The sequence below is a fragment of the Diadema antillarum genome, unplaced genomic scaffold (assembly GCF_040938485.1).
Source record: "Diadema antillarum isolate AM-2024a unplaced genomic scaffold, OU_Dant_1.0 seq00001214_RagTag, whole genome shotgun sequence".
NCBI classification, from domain to species: Eukaryota; Metazoa; Echinodermata; class Echinoidea; order Diadematoida; family Diadematidae; genus Diadema; species Diadema antillarum.
In genome coordinates, this window is record NW_027272006.1 from 784,801 (window position 1) to 803,760 (window position 18,960).

At 40.0% G+C, this 18,960-nt stretch overlaps 1 protein-coding gene across 1 annotated transcript; it reads left to right on the plus strand.

Annotated features, from left to right (window-relative positions):
• Positions 1–1,132: 1,132 nt before the first annotated feature.
• LOC139744850 (centromere protein P-like) lies at positions 1,133–17,803 on the plus strand. Its single transcript, XM_071655263.1, has 9 exons — positions 1,133–1,202; positions 3,462–3,597; positions 5,113–5,331; positions 7,146–7,191; positions 7,680–7,835; positions 9,727–9,966; positions 12,554–12,633; positions 13,303–13,394; positions 14,535–17,803. The coding sequence occupies exons 2-9, from the start codon at positions 3,545–3,547 to the stop codon at positions 14,657–14,659; spliced, it is 1,011 nt and encodes a 336-aa protein (XP_071511364.1). The 5' UTR covers positions 1,133–1,202; positions 3,462–3,544; the 3' UTR covers positions 14,660–17,803.
• Positions 17,804–18,960: the final 1,157 nt, after the last annotated feature.

An 18,960-nucleotide genomic window follows, 5' to 3' on the forward strand; every position in this document is an offset into this window, starting at 1 on the left:
CCAGCGGGATCTCATATTACACCCGATGAGACATGTAGTCTCGATCGGAGACTTACGTAATAAAATCGGATTTTTTGTTTCAGTCTCTAAGGTGTACTAATTGATAAGCGTAATATGGAACAGGACCCAGCGAGAGAGAGAGAGAGAGTTTGCAGGGGTGCAGGTGGGAGGGGTATCCACCTCTCGTGCGCGTGAGGGAGATTTTGCATTTCCAGAATTGAAATTCAACAATCTGGTGAATTTCCCCATCAACGCCCTTGCTGATCAGAGGTCTTTCATCGCTCATGCGAGATACCCATAAAACAACTGATCAGACGTTTCACCCAATTTGCTTGTGGAGTTAGAAACCTCTGTTTATAGTAGTTTTGCTTTGTTCGAAACCTCTAATCAGTAGTATGTATAGTACATGTAGTAGTCATAGTACCAGTATACTAGTAGTAGTAGCAGTAGTAGTAGTAGGCCCTAGTAGTCGTTGTTGTTACATAGCGTGGTGGTGGTGCAGAGACTCCAACTCTCCCCCTTTCGACGGGATCTCCCGCCGAAAGCCCATTTTTGCAGAATCTCCCATTCTGCTCCCGCTTGAGATTTAATTTCTCCCGCTTGAAATGATTTCTTTAATACTTAGGCCCCTAATTTCATTGTAGGGCCTATGTTGAAAAATAAGCCTTGGATAGCAAGATAGAGCATCTAGAACCCTACACCGCAAGGAACTTCGTGCTCGTGATGTTGTTGTTGTTGTCGTCGTCGTCGTTGTAGTTGTTGTTAATGTCTTTGCTGTTTCCACAGAGCAAAAAAAAAAACACTTCGGATCGGGGGTTTTACCGACTTTTGCAACACATGGCGTGCCATATGCTTCCGGAACGTAGTTCGGTGGGGTAGGGCCGTTCAAACGTTTGGCGCCGTAGTGGTACAGGTGTGTGCAGCGCGCTTAGTGGTAGCAGATCAATCCCCTGGATCGCCACACGCGCCTGCAGTTACTATCGCCGGCCCGGTAGGTCCGGTGTCGGCAGGTAGGCCAGGTGCGCGGTGCAAGCACAGAAGAGTTCTGTGGGTGCAACAGGCAGTGTGACTTCGATTAGTTTGATCGCTTGATATTGTCTTCTTCAGCTAGCTACTACTTACTATTAGACAGCTGCAGCTTCGGACATTCAACCTATGGCATCGGACTAGCGCCTATAGCATCAAAGGATTGCTGAGCTGAGGTGAAAATATGCATGTGACTCTGTTGATTCTGTGTTTGAAGCTGATGAATACGAATACTCGTAGTGTAGTGGAGTGCAGTGTACTTACACGCCAACGGTTACACTTACGCCAATTACGGCGCTCGTTTTTGATCTTGAACCCCATGTGGGCCGTGTGCTACGTGCGTGCCAAAAGAGGAAAAGAGTTATGATCATTATGATCTTGGTGGAGTACTGTATTGTGGTTATAGATACTGACGCGCAGAGACTGATAAAGTGATATAAATGGACTCTATTATGGCATCGCAGGATGGTAATTGCTCAATCTGATTCTGAACCCCAGAGCAGTCACCAGGAATTTAACTCGTTATTTAAGTTACTGTAACCAGCGCAGTGGCGGATCCAGGCGGGGGGTGACACTGGGTGCGCGCCCCTCTTTAAATTTTTGTTAAAACAAAATAAATAAGAGGAAGAAAAGGTGCTCCGCTTTTACGGAATACCTGCATCCACCCGCCCTGTGTTGGTTGGTGAGCCATTCTCGTTGGTGTGGTTAATTTAATAATAAATTACTTACAGAGACTCCAACCCAAAGCACCTTCTGATCTGGAGATTGTCCCGCCTGAAACCCCTAGCAAACGGGAGACTCCAACTTGATGTGCGAGAAGCGCACATCACGAGCGCGAAGGGTGAAGTTCTTGCGGCCAGGGTCCAGGGCTCTCATGCTATCTCAGGCTTATTTTTCAACATACGATGATCAAGTGGGAGACACAGAGCCAGGATGGGAGAAATTAAATCTCAAGCAGGAGAACGGGAGATTTTGCAAAAATGGGCTTTCGGCGGGAGTTCTCCCGTCGAAAGCGGGAGAGTTGGAGCAGGGAGGTGGGCATCTCTTCCCACCTCCCTGGTTGGAGTCTCTGCTGTTAGGCCCTAACAGTTAACCAATTAGAGCCTATAACAAGTTAGAGGTTAATAATAGTAGGACCTAGGGCCTGATAATATATTAAAATTATGTATAACTTTAATAAGGTATTTGTGCATTGATGTAGATTCTAAAGAAAATATTATACTTGTATGATAGTTGTCTATACAAAGATATTTCCACAAAAATTCATTTTTCATGAAAATTATACATTTCAATTTTCATCAACTTGCATTATTTATTCCTTTGACCCTGGGGCCCTCCTTGTACACAGTATAGGTCCTAGACTAAAGGTCTAGGTAGGCGTAGTCCTGTGGGAGCCCGAATGCTGAGCGTTCGGGCTGTGTTTCGCAGTGATTATTACCCTCGCTTTCTGAAAGTGGTTAGTCAAGTGCTCTCATTATGCTACAAAAGTGAATTTTTCTGGAATTTCTTTATATTTTCTTTAGGGCAGTCTATATTGTAATGTTGTCCACACTATAGTCTGTACACAGCACCTCAAAACCTCTAGGAGTCTCCTCATCCAGCGGTTCCAACACCAAAACTTTAACAATTCATAACTTTTGCATTGTCTGATTTTCCTCAAACTTTTACTGATGTGTTCTACTCTTACTAATACTGATGTTGCTGCTTTCACTCAATCCACATTGCTTTTGGGGTTTGGGTTCCCTTTAAAAAGTCCAAGTTAAAGGTCAATTCATTTTACAACAGTCAAAAAGTGTCTTCACCAAGATGATAATTGTAGTTGGTGTTGTTGATGCAGTGGTGGATGTACTTAAAGGGATGGTACAGTATTGGAGGAGATGAGAATTGGGCTTTTAACTTTTTGCAAGATACCAAGAAAACACTTATGAAATAGTACAGATCATACCATTTTAAAAAGAATTCAAAGTTTATTTGATGAAAATCGGGTTTGGATTGACTGAAACATCTAAAAACAAAGTAAAGCAAAGCGATCGTAATAAAGTGTGGGTCCCACACTTTATTAGAATCACTCTTTTTTGGATATCTCAGACATTTCAAAACCAATTTTTATCAAATTAATGTTGAATCCCTCATAGAATTACATGCTCTTTCATATTTCATAAGAGGTTTCTCATTATCTCAACAAAAAATGTTAGATACCTGAAATTAGGTCTCAACCAAAGCTGTACGATACCTTAAAATAAGTATAAGTACTTGTTGGAGATGAACTTCATTTGCCATTTCATATTTTTTTTTTGTCCACTGCGCACTGGTGTAGCATGTCGAGATATTTCTACAAATGCTTTCTAACACTCCTGAAATTACACATTAAGAAAAACTACAACTTTTTTGATATTGCATTGTAATACATGACATAATCATTATTTTTTAAACAGACTACAGGTTTTATGTTGAATGGTGGCGTTCGCAGCATTGCCTTGACCCCTTGTGCTCCGGAGTCAACTTCTTCCCCAGCAGCATGTTCTCTTCAGAGATGGACCCCTTTCAAAACATGAGAATGGTCTTGGAAGGGTAAGAAACAAGTTGTGTGATAACATTTGCAGAAAGTTGGCTAACATTTGGACCCTCACTTCAACCTGTGTGTGCACCTTATAGAGACAAAGACCACTGCTCTCTGTGAGAATTGGATATTTAAAATGATTTTTTTTTTCCAGATATGACATATGATGAACAGGCAGCAATTATTTGGAAATATGATATAAAAAATGTATATGAATTATAATGTTAGTTGGTATTCAAAGATAGTTGAAATTCTGCAGAAATCTACTTTCTGTCTTAACCCGTTGAGGACGGTTTGATTCTACTACAACACCGTTTCCCATAGACACCTGCTCAAGTGTACTTGAGACTCGATCTCAATGGGTTAAGAACATAGTACTACCAGTAGCAATGTAGATTATTGAAGGTTTAGAAACAAAAATGGTTAAAATCACTGTGAGATATGTGATTACTAAATTCCTATAACAGACAATGGATGACCATTGGAAGGGCATCTTATTGGAGATATATGTTTCTTTCACATGCCAAAATAGGCATTTGGGTGAAGGCAGTATACTTTTGATATCTATAGTCTGCATGAATATCAGATGATTATTAGCCATTTATAATGCAATCACATTACTAGTGCAGCGACAGTATGAAATTCTTATATTGTGAGAATTTGACGGGGCTGGATTTGGATGATAGTTTTTTTGTGTAGACTATGGAATATAAGATATTGCCTAGTCTGTCATTGTAATATAATACTTGGCAATCCCCTGGAAGTTATATTTACACTGAAGATAATATTTGATTTTGATCACCTGAAGCTGGCATTAGCATTTCAGAGTATTGTGATGAAAGTAGCCTCATGTACAATGTACCATACATTTTAGACAGCTGTATTTTGCTATAAATGTTTTTTATGCCACTCTCATCATCTATTTCTTGTAAGATGGATTTAAAATCAACCAGCAAAGTTGCAATCGATTGAGGGACTTCCGATTGATGGCAAGATCGATGGCAACACTATAGCAGAGTCTTGGTACATCAGGATTTCAGCTGCTAGCAAGCACACCCAGGAACTGCACACAGCATGTAAATGCGAACGATGTGCATATTTTGCGATCAAAGAGCGTGCATATTCTCCACATACGTCGCATACTTCCCACACCCTCACATGGAATGTCCTGTATTTTCGTTTTCAAAATCTGGTCAACCTGTTGTGTAATGCCATCAATGCTTAGAGGTGACAGTGTGAAGAAGGTTGACCTTGACATCATGACCTCAAATTCAGTTCTTGTAGATTGATTTTATGGAGATTTTTTTGTCTAGCTTCACAATGTTCCTGTGAGTTATTCCATATAGATTTTGTGTATGACAAGCAATATTCATGGAGTTAGAGGCAGGGATACAACATGTGAGTGTTGTGCTTTCTACATAGGCATGGAATGACAATGTGTACATGTGTCTAGACCACAAAGTTTTGTTTGAAAGGCAAGAATTAGATCCAGCTCATCATCCTGCCATTAATTTGTTTTTATCTAGGCTATCTGACCAGGAAGGGTCGGGCAGCAGTGGTCCGACGCGGTTGACCAGTTCGCTCCAAGGGGCACAGTTTACCATGGAGGAGCTTCGCAGCTTGCAAGAGGCATACATGGCGGAGGCAAAACAACTACAGACAGAAATCATCGACCTCGAGAAGGATTTGGAGGAGGAAAACATGGCTGCTCTTAGCATTCCTAACTCAACCCTACTTAATCTCAGGTATGTGATCTGATGGATGCATGGTACACAGCCACAGCAAACATCACTATAGGACAATGCAGTTCTATATGTGGAGAGACAAAATGAAAATGCTGTGGGATATTTTGAACACAACAAATATTTTCTTGGGTCTTGGGTTGTTGATAAGCTTTCCGTTTATGCATGAGAGATGCAGCATAATCATGTCAATACCACTTCCAATCCTGTACAAATCATGCCTTCCTAGATTGATGTCTTCTTCTTCCCCATTTTTGCCTCAAAAAGGAAACTCAAACATCCAACACATTGTTGTTGACCATTGGGGTGCGTTTATAAGATTTTTCTTTTGGCCAGAAACAGTGTTTTGAAACACTATTTATGGCCAAACAGTGTTTCTAGCAAGAAAAAAAAATCTTATAAACGCTAACCGTGATTTGAAACACTGTTTTGAAACACTGTTTGTAAACGCACAAAATAGTGCGTTTACAAACAGTGTTTCTGTAGAAACAGTGTTTCAAAAATCATATAAACGCAACCGCGATCTCAAACACTGTTTATGTGACATCACAATGCCTTGCGCGCACCCTGTTTGACCTTTTGCCGAGGAAAAACTGCGCAGAGTGAGTTGCGCAATGGCACAGTTTGAGCGAGAGCCCCAACACGCTCGGAAAAAAAATCTTATAAACGCTCTCCTGACGAAACTGTGATTTGAAACAGTGTTTCAAAACAGTGTTTCAAAACAGTGATTCTGGGCACGCAAAATCTTATAAACGCGGCCCAAGATACATGTACTAGGTAAGTATGTCAATGTAGCATAGTGGCTAAGACTCCTGATGCAGTGGACTTGCGTATGAAAGAAGTCCTCAGGGTGGGCAATTTTCTTTGGTTGTATCAAAATTTCATTATAACCAAACAAATAAGCAGTAACAAACATAGGGTGGATAATGGTCCGGCCTGAATTTTCACTTTGTTGTAAGAGGAATTTCGTTATAACCAGGCGTGCACTGTACTCAATGGGAGGTACTGAGTTTGAATCTTGTACAATGCCCACATCCTTTGACAGGATAATTCCACCCACCATGTCCCTTTCAACGCAGGTGTGAAAATGGGCCACTCGCAATGACAAGGTAATCATAATGGCATGGCTCTCTGGTAGGGCAGTGCCACCAATGCAGAGGCTAACCTGGGTTAAGAAGACCATACATCAGTTTCAGTTTCAGTTTCAGTTTATTTCCACAGTTCAGGTAAAAACATATAAATACACAATCAATCAGTTCTAACACATACATATACAAACCAAAAATTATTTTGGATAAATACATAATCGCAGTTAAAAGTTAAAAAGTGTGTGTTCCAGATTGACATAACAATTAAAATAAATGGTGGAGGAAATCAGCAGTAGGCCATTGGCCTTTCGAGGCTGATCCCCTGAGAAAATATACAATATTAAAACTGTATGTCGTTATACACTGTTATATAAATCATGAGTCGCATAAAAAAGAACTGGATTTGCAATAAATAGGGACAAGAAGAAGAAGAAGAAAAAAAAAAGCACATCCAAAAGGAAGGAACCATGACATACCAAAAACAACCATAAAAAGTTATAACCATACATGTATTATTCATGTTATTATTATTACATTTATTTACTTAAGAGACTCATGACTAACTTGCCCTTCTGCTTTAAATATTCCCAAGGTTTTGTCATAAAAAAAAAATGGAAAGAAGTTTGCAGGTCATAAAATCTAAGAGAAGACAATACCAGCTGTCACCCTGTCAGTATCATATACAATTTTAATTTTACACCTGAACATGTTCTCATTCTATTTTGGCAGGAATATATTAAAGATAAAGAACAACGAACAAGGAATGCAAGACATGGTATGTATCAATCCCCCAAATTGTCAAAATTTACCTGTTCCCATTCTGGTAGATATATATGAAAAATTTTAATTTCATATTCAATGTCACATTATGTTCATGAAGAGTTTGAGTGGAAAAAAAATAAAAACAAGTTTATCAATTTCTGTCAATTTTAGATATTTTAGTTGAAAGCTGTTGAATAACAAAAAAAAATAATTAAATTTTAATATGTGTGATCATTTTGATAATATTTGAATGCAAAAACAAGTTTATCAATTTCTTTCAATTTCAGATATTTTAGCTGAAAGCTGCTGAATAACAAAAATAATTTAAATAAGTGCGATGATTTTGATAATTAATATCTTCAAAAACATTTCTTGTTATACATAACTGTGCAGTATCATCCAAAAAAATTATGATTTTCTTTATTTGATGATGGCCTTAGTTATATTTTTTTTTATTTAAACCTAATATGTTCCTTTTGCTATCATTTGTTCTCATCTCAGCATAAGATGCAGGCTAGTCTCAGTGGTGTCCATCTCACAGACGCCACGGTTAAGGTCCTCTCCAATAACCCAGACCGCATCATTCGCTCCCAGAGGCTAGAAGGCAGCTGCTCGGGGCTAGGTTTTGCTGCCACCTTTAAAGTTGAGGAGACACTGGTAAGAGCCCAAGAAAATAATGGGTCGATGTGCAATGTAGACATTTCCACCAAGAAAAGCAGCGGCTGTGCTGAAAGTTATAATGACAGATGTATTTGAAATAGTATTTGTACTTCTGATGAAGGTCATCATACTGCTACTGCAACTACAATTTTACTAATGATGAAAATTATAATACTATACACTGTAATGATGATGATGATGATAATGGTGGTGATCTTACCTTTAGATGACTTTGCAGTAAAGCGGCCATGGAGGTTTTATGAGGTGCGTTCTGAGAATTGAATATGAACATGTAGCATCCTCATAACATTGTATGTTCATTATAAAATTTGTGAGTTTGCCTGTGCCCTTATCTCTCCTAATTGTTTTGAAGCAGTCAAGACAGATATAGTGTCACATCTTTGGAAAATTGGATGAATGCCATTTTAACAAAAATGTTGTCTCCAGGGCTCTGTAATTGCACGTGCAAAATGGTGAGAATCATGTTAATAATACAGGTTGTAGTATGGTTACAAAAGATGAAAGGCTGATGCTGAAAGATGAGAAACCAAAGATACATTGTATTTGCAGAAAAACTAAAAATCAAAGTGATATTATATAAAAGTCCAAAAGTGGTCTTCATTGTGGCATAGTAATATGTAAAGGGCATTTTACTGTGTTTTTAGTTTTTGAGTTCTTGTAATATATTGTCTCAGGGAAATATTTACCTTGTAGAATTACCTGTGCATAGGTGCAGGTTAGAATGACATATATTCAGAGAGATATTTGGCTGCTTAGTTTGTCTCTAGGGTTTTTAGCCTTTGCTGCACAGCCAGATTTGCAAATGTTGCATAAAGGCCCAGTAGCTTGGGGGATCAAAGGTAGTCCAATTCATTCGCTCCCCACTGGGAAATATATGCATTGAAGTGTGCCCTTATTGGTACCAGGTGACTCCAGTCGGAAATCTTGAGCTGTGTGTGTACTTACCCAAATATCAATCATAAAACTGTACACAATTTGTTATGGGATTCTCAAACATATCCGAACTGGGTCAGCCCTCCCACTCCATTGTAAGCCACGCTACCATGTCTTTAAAATGTGAGAAGAGGCCTGTTATACCAAGGAGGTTCAAGCGATGGAGTAACAACAGTGTTATTCCCTTTGATCCATGTTCGAAGCCGCCGCTTAAAAATATTTGAAGCATGTGCCAAACAGGATCTTCCACGCAGATACGAAGACAATTGACTCGTGTCTCATTGCATAATCACCAGCAACTTTCAAAGGAAAATATGTTTTTGTGATGATAATTACTTTTTGCTATCCCTTAATATAAAAGGTAGCTGGTACAGACACGAAAATACTGAAATGAAGATGAAAATTACTTGACTGGGCATTCGCGAGCACTAAACCAATATATCTATCAATAAAGATTTATACTTGAAGATTATTCCATATTATTTTCATTTGGGGAAATTAAGTCGAAAAGTGATAAAACCAGCTTTCCAGGATGGTACTGTTTTAAACATTTTCACATGATACAGCTCTGATTTACACTTTTGCGCAAATTTCTGGACAGAATTGACTTTAGTTTTACATGCTTTATCATTAAGTGAAATTTCATTTCATTGAATAAGTAAATAAGCGAAATTTCATTTCTTTTAGTAACTAAATAAGCAAACATTATGGTAACGTTCAAAATGAATCTTCAGATTGCTCAGCAAGACGGCGGCTTCGAACATTGATCATTAACGGTACAAGTGCACCTGTGGAATTCTTTTGCACATCAATAGAAATCTGACAACTGTTTGAATAATTATAACCAGTTGGAACTCCATGTATAAAACCTCCTTGGTTATACCAACATTGCATGTTCAACAGCATTTATCATTTCTTAATACCTCCAAATCAGGTCAGGACATCCCCAGAGCAGGATGAGGAGAAAGAGGAGGAGGAGGGAGCAGACGGAGGGGAAGAGCGGAGGGCAGTCATCAGCAGCCTTGACCTGGAAGTAGAACCCAGCAGTCTGGAGGAAATGATGACCTTTCTGCAGGATGCTGAGAAGGGATGTCGGTTGCAGCCCTTCCTCAGGGGTTACTCCCAGTTTGCCTTCTGGTTCCAGCACAGAGCAAGGACCTTTACGCACTTCAAGGTAGGTTGACATTGGTTACTGTAAAAGTGGAAATTTTCGTGGTGTTGACATTTTCGCGCATTTCGCGCAACCAGAAACTAGCACGAAAATAAAAGCACACAAATATTTTTGCTTGCTGTATGCTCGCGAATCTCTTCTTACCCGGCCAAGCGCAAAAAATTAGTTGCACGAAAGTGTCCACTTTTACAGTTCTCCTCTCCCCTGCTGACTCTACTGTTCAGTGGTGTTGTAAATCTTGATTTGTTACCTGGCATCACTTTAAATAGAGATAATGCATCATTCATAGCCAAGCTCAAACTTGCCAGTTAGGCAACAAGAAATCAGAGACCTATTTCAAATTTGTTTGTAACCTGTTCCTTACAGGAACCTTGTATGCCGGATTGCAAAATTTAGATTTCATTACCTATAGATGGTCAAATTGATTTAGAGTGACTATCTTCACCACCCATCTTGTTGCATAATATTTTGTCATATGCAGTCAAGATATTGATCTGCAGAATCAATTTCTAAACAGTTTGATATTTAGCCCAAAAGTTGTCCTTTGAACCTGATTTTTGAGGTGAGAGTAAAGTCTCAAATATTGGACTTTGCCCATTGTCAGCTGTGGCAACCTCACTCCCCACCATAAGACTAAACAAGAGATATTCTTTCTAGAAGAGTTTTACATGTTCCATGTCTGATGAAGTCAATGTATCATTCTGGTCTCTTTCCGTACAGACAGAAAGATTTAAGAATCAACAACAACATCACAAACACACAGAAACACACACACAAACAATATCAGATTCCTGAAAGAAAGATATTATTCAGAGGGGTGAAGGTTCAGATGCGAGTTTCTTCACTTTGTCTCCCTCTTGGTTAAGATCGCAACTGCTGATCTGTAAATCAACAAACATGTCGGAAAAACAGAGCCAGTGGGACTCGAACCTGTCATCTACTGCTTTCCGGGCAGCGACACTACCACCAGGCTCTCCCTGGTTGCCGGTAGTGCCACGATGAACATGGAACAAATACCCAAGCTCCGACATTGTTATGTTAACCCATTCCATACTGAATTCTGAAAGCACGATAGACTTAATACATAGACCACCAGGTTCCCGTTTGGCGTAGGGAATGGGTTAAGTAGTCCAAGGCGGACAAGGCATATTAAGAAAATATCTTCAGGCATTCAATAGATATGGTGGAAATAGTGAAATTTCATGTATTTGACCCTGACCTTTTGACCTTTGACCTTTGACCTCATGACCCAAACTTTTTTGGTGTTGAAAATATCTATTGAATGCCTGAAGATATTTTCTTGAAACTTAGTGTATACATGTATTACCCAATTAAGATTCTCTGGTGAAAGTTTGGGTCATGAGGTCAAAGGTCAAAGGTCAAAAGGTCAGGGTCAAATACATGAAATTTCACTATTTCCACCATATCTATTGAATGCCTGAAGATATTTTCTTGAAACTTAGTGTATACATGTATTACCCAATTAAGATTCTCTGGTGAAAGTTTGGGTCATGAGGTCAAAGGTCAAAGGTCAAAAGGTCAAGTGAAAATATTAAAACTTCTTTTTTTTTCTCTGTACCTTGGAAAATTGTTCAAGGTAGCTTCATGGAACATAGTATATACATGTACTGACTGGAAGTGATTATCTAGAGAATGTAGGGTTCATGGGGTCAAAGGTTAGGGGTCAAATGTCAAGTGCAACACTTCAAAATTTTACTATTTCTCTCATATTTATGCAATGCCAGCAGGGTTATTTTTTTTTAAACACTTGGTGTATGCATGTGTAACCTAATAGAAATTCTCTGGAAAGTTTTTTTTTTAACTTCTTTTATTGCTTCAAAGGTCAAAAGGTCAAAGATCAAGTGAAAGTGCTGAACTAACTTTTTCCTTCATATCTCGGAAGTGGCTCAAGTTATCTTGAAACTTAGTACATATTATGCATGTTCTACCTGAAAGTGATTATCTTATGAATTTTAGGGTCAAGGGCCAGATGAAAATGGTAACAATTTACTATTCAATTCAGAAATTGCACTTTTTCTCCACACCTGTACCTTGAAAATTACTCAATGCCTAAATGTATGAATGGGTCAAAGTCAAGTTAAAGTCCTTAAATCCCTAGATACATGCTCTCCTATTCATCCAATTAAACCTAGGTCAAGGAAGGTGAACATTCAACACATTTGTGACAAACTTGTCATTTCAATATTTTGCCAATTTTGTGAAAATGTAATCACACGTTGTCCACATGTACTATCTAGACCTATTGGGAAAATCATGCATTATGGCGGAGGCATACCAGTCGCCAAAGCGACATTTCTAGTTTTCCAACATGTTTCTTAATTTACAGATCAGCAGTTGCGACCATAACAAATTTAATTTGTAGAGGGAGACAAAGTGAAGAAACTCACATCTGAATATCAGATTCCTGTTTGTAAAAATGGCAGTGGTAAAGGGCTTAGGTAGTTGACCTGTTGAGTATGAGCTGATTTTGCTACATGTATAACATGCATTTCCCAAAGATACCAGCCCAAATGTACTTGGGACCAGTCTTCAACAAGTTATATCTTTTATCATGGCCCTCACTTTCTAGGCATTGTACCCTGATGCAGTGAGTCTTCCTGGAGGTCCCACCGGTAGAGTGATGCAAATCATTTGCCCTCTGCAGAAAGGGTGAGAATTCAAGCAAATTCCTACAATTCACTCATTTATTTCAGCTGATCATGGCACAAAGATGATGGCAAAGCACTGTTAAGCATTATCTTCTGGTACTTCTTTCTCTCTGTTTATGCTAGGAGAAAAATTTATATATCAATTTTGTATTCCCAGCTGTAACCTGTGAGACACGCCCAAATCTTGACGCTTATTAATTTTGCGTAACTCTTTTGACAATTTTTAATATACACACTCGGATTAAGAATAAGATTATTCTAGATGTGTAGTCACTTTGCAATATTTATGTTAATTGAGGGGGGGGGGGGGTGGTGGGGGCTGTAGTTACAGAGTTGATAACCCAGTGAATTTTTTTTTTTTCATGTGTGGTTTCCTTTTTTTCTTTCTTCTTTTCATGAACAAACCAGTAGGAAAGCTGTGAGGCCTGACATCATTTCTTTGTCTAATTTGCATGTACATGCAATTGTTACCAGTATTATGTTATCAAAATAGTTATGTGAGATTGTGAAAATCTATAGCATCCTTGGTTTATGTCCGAATTGAATGAAGCACCCTATTCATCTGAAGTTTCTTCATTCTGAGTCATTGTGAATATGGGGTGGCTTTTGACTCTAATTGACTTTTTTTTTTTTTAAATCATTGATACCACTAATATTCTTTGCCTTGCAGAATCGTGTACACGATAATGTGGGATATTGAGGTGTCGAGGAGTGGAAGAGCTACACCAAACATCAGACTCTGTGTCACATGGGCTCAGGAAGGTATCAGCACAATCACTCAACTTCTTGTTTTTGTTTGTTTGTTTTTTTTTTAATTGTTGTTGTTGTTGTTGTTGTTGTTGTTTTATTTTTGAGCTATAGTCCCACCTTTGTTATCTGGCCATGTCAGGACTGGCCCCAGTTCAGATAAGCGATTTGACCGATATAGGAGGAACAATGTGTATCATGTACATGTACAATCATGTAGCTGCTGAGCATACACAGTGGTAGCTAGGTAGGTAGCATACTCTCATCTCTGCAACAGTTTTGTAAACTGTGCTGGCATATTGAAATTATAGTCATTTTTTTTTTTAATGGAAGTTGACACATTTTAATGTAGATTATATATCATATTTCTGCACTGAAGTACATGTATGTGCTTTGTTTGGGCGACACACAACTGGAAGCTGATGACGTAACAGAACGTTTCTATATTGGGAAATAGGGCGATTTTGAGCATGCAAATATATGATTGGGAATCACTGATCTCATCTGGAGAACAAGATCAGTGATGGAAATGAGCTGCTTGGCGGAGATCTGCGCTCTCAGATTTCTTCTCTAGTTGTTTATTTGTTTGGTCGTTATGACATTTCCATGCAACGAAAGAAAACTGCTGGTCCAGAGGACTTTGTTATAACGGGAGTCCACTATATCAGATCCCTTTATACTAAGTTTTTCTTTCTGCAGATGACAAATGGGAAGCAACAATTGTGCATTACAGTGTATATGTATCCTTCCAAATGAAAATGAAGTAATCTCACTGGAATCCTTTGTGATATACAGATATAAATCACGTAGTAATTAAATTGGAGAACCTCATTACAACAAGCTGCCTGGAACCACTGAAATTTTCTTGTTTTATTGGACATCTCATTATATCACGGATGAGAATAAAAGAATATAAAAGGAATGGGATGTGCAGAACTACGTTGTTATATTGGGTATCTTACTGTATTCCACCTTATAACGAGGTTCCACCATGTTTCGTACCTTCAGAGATATTGATTTGATAAATGAATTCAAAATAGTGCAGTCATTGCCATCTACCTAAGGGTTTTATTTCCTCTGTCTCTTTGTATGTTTGTTTGTTTGTTTTTGCCTTCTCTCTCATTTGAACATTTGTACCTTTTGTCTTGTTTTCAGTGGCCAAGCTGGATACACGGAAGACGCTGCATCGAGCTCCTGAGGAGTTTGGGAAAATGGTGGACACCCTCGGGGTAGAGAGGGCACTGGAAGCTTTCCTGAGAGCTGTGTCAGCTCCCGCTTGACCAAAAGGCAAAGTGACCGATGACTGATCATACACTGATGCTTCTGGAATTATAGTTGTTCTCCTCTGAATAAGTATTGAGATGGAGTGAAAATTGAGAACAGTACTTTGAGGAACTATCAACTTGATATGAATGTTCCGTGAAATGACATCAGAGAGAGGAGTTGCAACAGTGTAAATATTTGTAAACGATTCCGTAAGGAGCCCAGTGAGCACTGCAAAATACCTATCCTTCCACAAGATTTTAAAATCGTTTATGCATCACCCCTCATTTGCCTTGCATTCACAGACATCCCAAAGCATATTTCTAGTATTGCTAAAATAATTTGACTCCTACCATATTTTGATGGTATGTGAAGTCAGAGTGCCCGTCATGCATTATTTAGTATTCATGGAGAAAATCTGTCTGTGCAATCAAGAGTGTGAAATTAATGACACTATACACAAAACAAATCACAAACATAATGCCACAGTCACATGCCTGCATCAATGAGTGTTAACTTAGTTGTGAGTTAGCTGTTGCTGTTTCCATTTATACAGTGGACTCCTGTTAAAACAAAGGCCTTGGGACCACCAATTTTCTTTCATTACATCAAAATTTCGTTGTAGCCGAACAGATGAAATATAGATAACAGTGAAAGAAAAATGTTGCGCCCTAAATTTTTATTTCGTTGTAATTGAAATTTCGTTAATATCCGTGTTCCTTATAATGAGGGTACGCTGTAGCAATCTTTCCTTTGATGAGGTAGCCAAGCCAGCTAGCAAAGACAGAAAAAATGTGTTTTAAATTACAGGGAAAGCCCATTATAACGATCTAACTTACAACACGGTAGCACTTTTAATAAGATAAATTCCATCGTCCCAATTTTCCATCACTGTATTTAAGTGGTCTCTTTTGTACAACATTTACGTGTCCCTTTATAATGAGGTAAAATCAGCAGCCCAGAGGACCTCGGTTATGACAAGATCTTCCTGTACTTACTTGTATTTGATTACAGGCAGTTACAAAAGATGCAGCCAATGGAGACTGGGGGAGTTCATGTTGGTTCAAAATCTTTGAATTGTCTTCATAACCATTAAATTGATTAATTTAATGAATTTATGATTACATTGTATATCTTTTCTGGTAAACTCTGTGCTTAGAAACACTTGCACTTAAGGGCCAGAAACTCCAATTTCCCAGAGTGGAGGTAGTAGTTCCTCTCTGCTGGGGTTAGAGTCCTGGACCCATAAGCAATCACTCGAAAGATGCCATCTTGTTCTTGGTAGAGCACGGCACCTAACCCCTCTTGAGACGCATCGGTGTTAAGGACAAACGGCGCATCAAAATCGGAGTAGGTCATGATTGGGGGGTTGAGGAGATCATCGATGAAGCTGTCAAGTATCTTCTGGTGGGTGGTTGTGCAGCTGATTTTGTACTAGATGGAGCTTGGCCCTTCCTTTTCCCCCTTGCTACTGGCTTGGGCTCTTTCCTTTTCTGGACTTGGTTTTGGTGGGATGGCAGGTTTTCCTGTTTCAGCAGGTTGTACAGCGGTTTAGCTGTTTTGGCGTAGTCTTGGAGGTATCGCCGGTAGTATCCTGTGAGTCAGAGAAGCTTCCGGAGGTCTCCCACTGTCTTTGGGGTCTGGTCTTTGAGTGATTTCAAAGCTTCAGTCTCCATTGGGTCGGCTCTTTACCCTTCGGCTAAAATGATCTGGCCCAGGAATTCCACTTCCTTCTGGAAGAGACTGCACTTTGCCGGTTTCAGTTTGGCGCCATGTTGCTGAATGCGTTGCAAGACAGTGCGCAGGTGTTGAATGTGCTCCTCGAAGGCTTTACTGTACACAATGATATTATCGAGGTAGACTTCGCAGATGTTGTGGTTCAAACCTTCGAGGATGGTCTCCATGCACCTCTGGTAGGCTGCTCGTGTGTTCTTTAGGCCAAAGGGAATTCGTTTCCACTCATGCAACCCCCAAGGGGTCACAAAGGCTGTCAGGGGTTGGCTCTCCACAGACATGTACCCTTTGGTCGTAAACCTTCCCCTGATCCAGTGTGGTGAACCATCGGTTGCCTCCTAAGCTATCAAGCAAATTCTGCATTCTGGGGATAGGCTGACAGTCAGGGATGGTCTTCTCATTTAGCTTACAGTAATCTATGCAAAGATGTAGGCTTCCATCCTTTTTCCTTACACAGACTACCAGAGAGGCATAAGGTGATTCGGACCGGGTAATGCAGCCCCTATCTAAAAGGTCTTGAAGGTATAACCTTACTTCCTGTTACAGTGGTCGGGGTATGGATTGGTATGTTTGTTGTACAGATTCATTGTCTGTCAGGCGGATCTTCATTGGAGCCCAGGGATAGAACCCATGTCCTTGTCATCTTTCGAAAAACTTGCACTTTCCTGCTCAAGCAAACTCTCCACTGCTGCCTTCTCCTGGTCAGATATATGATCAAGGGAGAAACTTCCCTTTGGCTCCCCTGTCAAAGCTGTAACCTTTGACAGAGTGAAGTTTTGGTTGGTGGCTAGGTTGTCAGTTGGTACAGTAGGTCCAGGCAACACTGATCGAACTTGTAGTAATCGCCCTAGCGAGGTGTGTTTGGGGAGGGTAATGGGTTTGTATGTTGATGCGGCTTGATTTTCCTTGGGAGACCTGGATGAGGCAGTCATCTATGTCAAGTCCTTCAGGCCAAGTGGGATTCACATCCGGCTCAAACAGAACAAGGGTGTTCTCCATGATTGGTCCAGTTCTGGCCCTTACTGACGTTTCAATTCCTTGCTTCTTTAGAATCTCCACGTTGGACCGTCCAAGCCTGACATGACACATCTCATCTGGGTGGTCTGCCCTAAGAGCTCAGACAAGCATCTCTGGTGACTGCATGCGGTTCGGGAAGGATTTCTCTAGGACACTGGTTATGTGGGCTACTCGCTGGTTGGGGACCAATGACACAATCTCTTGGATCGCATTGTAGCCTATTATGGGCTCAGCCACCTTGTCCCTAGTTATCAGGAATGGCACCTTGATCTCATGTTTTTTCTGTCCATCAGCGGCAAGCGTCAAAAGAACATCCACCCAGCCAGTGTATGGGATGACTGTGCCGTTGGCTGCTCTCAAGGTCAGTTCAGTCTGGGTCAATTCATTAATTGAATGGTAGTGGTTCATTAGGGAGGTGATCTTGGAGAAAGTGTTCACTGAGAACAGACACCTGTGCGCCCACGTCCCAGAGGGCTTGGGTTGGGTGGTTGTTGAGTGTGCATTGGACCAGACACCTTTCGCCCACTAAGTTTACAATTTTGGTGCTGTCTGGGTGAGAGATTGTCAGGGAGGGTTCGGCGTTGCGACTTGGAGTTCAATTGGGGGTTAAGAGGGGACGCTACGGTTGAGGGCTACTCCTGGTCCCCCTGGGTTGCCCTATTTCCATTTCCCTGAGTCTGATTTTCTAGAGGAATTCCTCTACACCCTCGAGCGATGTGGTTTTCTCCACCACACTTGAAGCAGTGGCGGCACATATCTCCCACCCCTTCGCTGCATCATTTCCTACACCCTCTTGGTCTGGTGGTGGTTTGACTTGGTGCATTACCTTTTACCTTGATAGAATCCTCAACCTTGTTGTGAAGTGCGAGGACACAGGCCTTAAGGTCAGCCACCTGTGCAGCCAGGGCAGTCTCAGAATCCTGCCGGGCTTCTGCAGACTTCTTTGATGGTTTTTCGAGCTCGTCCTCAGTGATCACCATGAGACGAGCGCTGGGTTTGGTGTTGTATTTTAGTTTTCTTTTCATTTCTAGGGATGTGGCAGTGTCAATGTGGCTGAGGAGTGCCTCCTCAGTAATGTCGGAGTGGAGGTGGAGTTTTAGGTCCTGTCGGATCAAAGTACATGTATAGAAAAGTTAACTTCTTGAAGTACAAAATGCCTTTTTATAAATGGTATATCCTTAGTTGTTTTACCATCTCAATTGCTTTAAATGGAATGTTTGAACCTCAATCATCTACTGACCATCCTTTTAGTTCAACAGAAAAACTTCCTTCTTCGTTACTCCTATTACTGTGTACAGTAATGAGCATTTCATTTAATGATACTATCAAACAAAGGTTGATGTTTCAGCTTTCAATCTTCATGTCCATTTCCGTTTACATCTGTACATAATAGAAGCATAAAACAACATCAAATATCGTATGCATATCTGTACAAGAAACATCGTAAGTTCTTTGGCAAATCTTTCCATACTACTGTTAAGTATCAAAACCTCAGCTGCTGGCATGAAGAATAATTGTCCTCGTCTATGTAGGAACAGCTTACATGTACAACAAACTGTCTTCACAC

Coding starts and splice junctions, on each gene's coding strand:
- LOC139744850 (XM_071655263.1), top strand. CDS start 3,545: ATGTTCTCTTCAGAGATGGACCCCTTTCAAAACATGAGAATGGTCTTG. Junction 7,836..9,726: donor TTAAAGTTGAGGAGACACTG/GTAAGAGCCCAA, acceptor CCTCCAAATCAG/GTCAGGACATCCCCAGAGCA. Junction 9,967..12,553: donor GGACCTTTACGCACTTCAAG/GTAGGTTGACAT, acceptor CTCACTTTCTAG/GCATTGTACCCTGATGCAGT.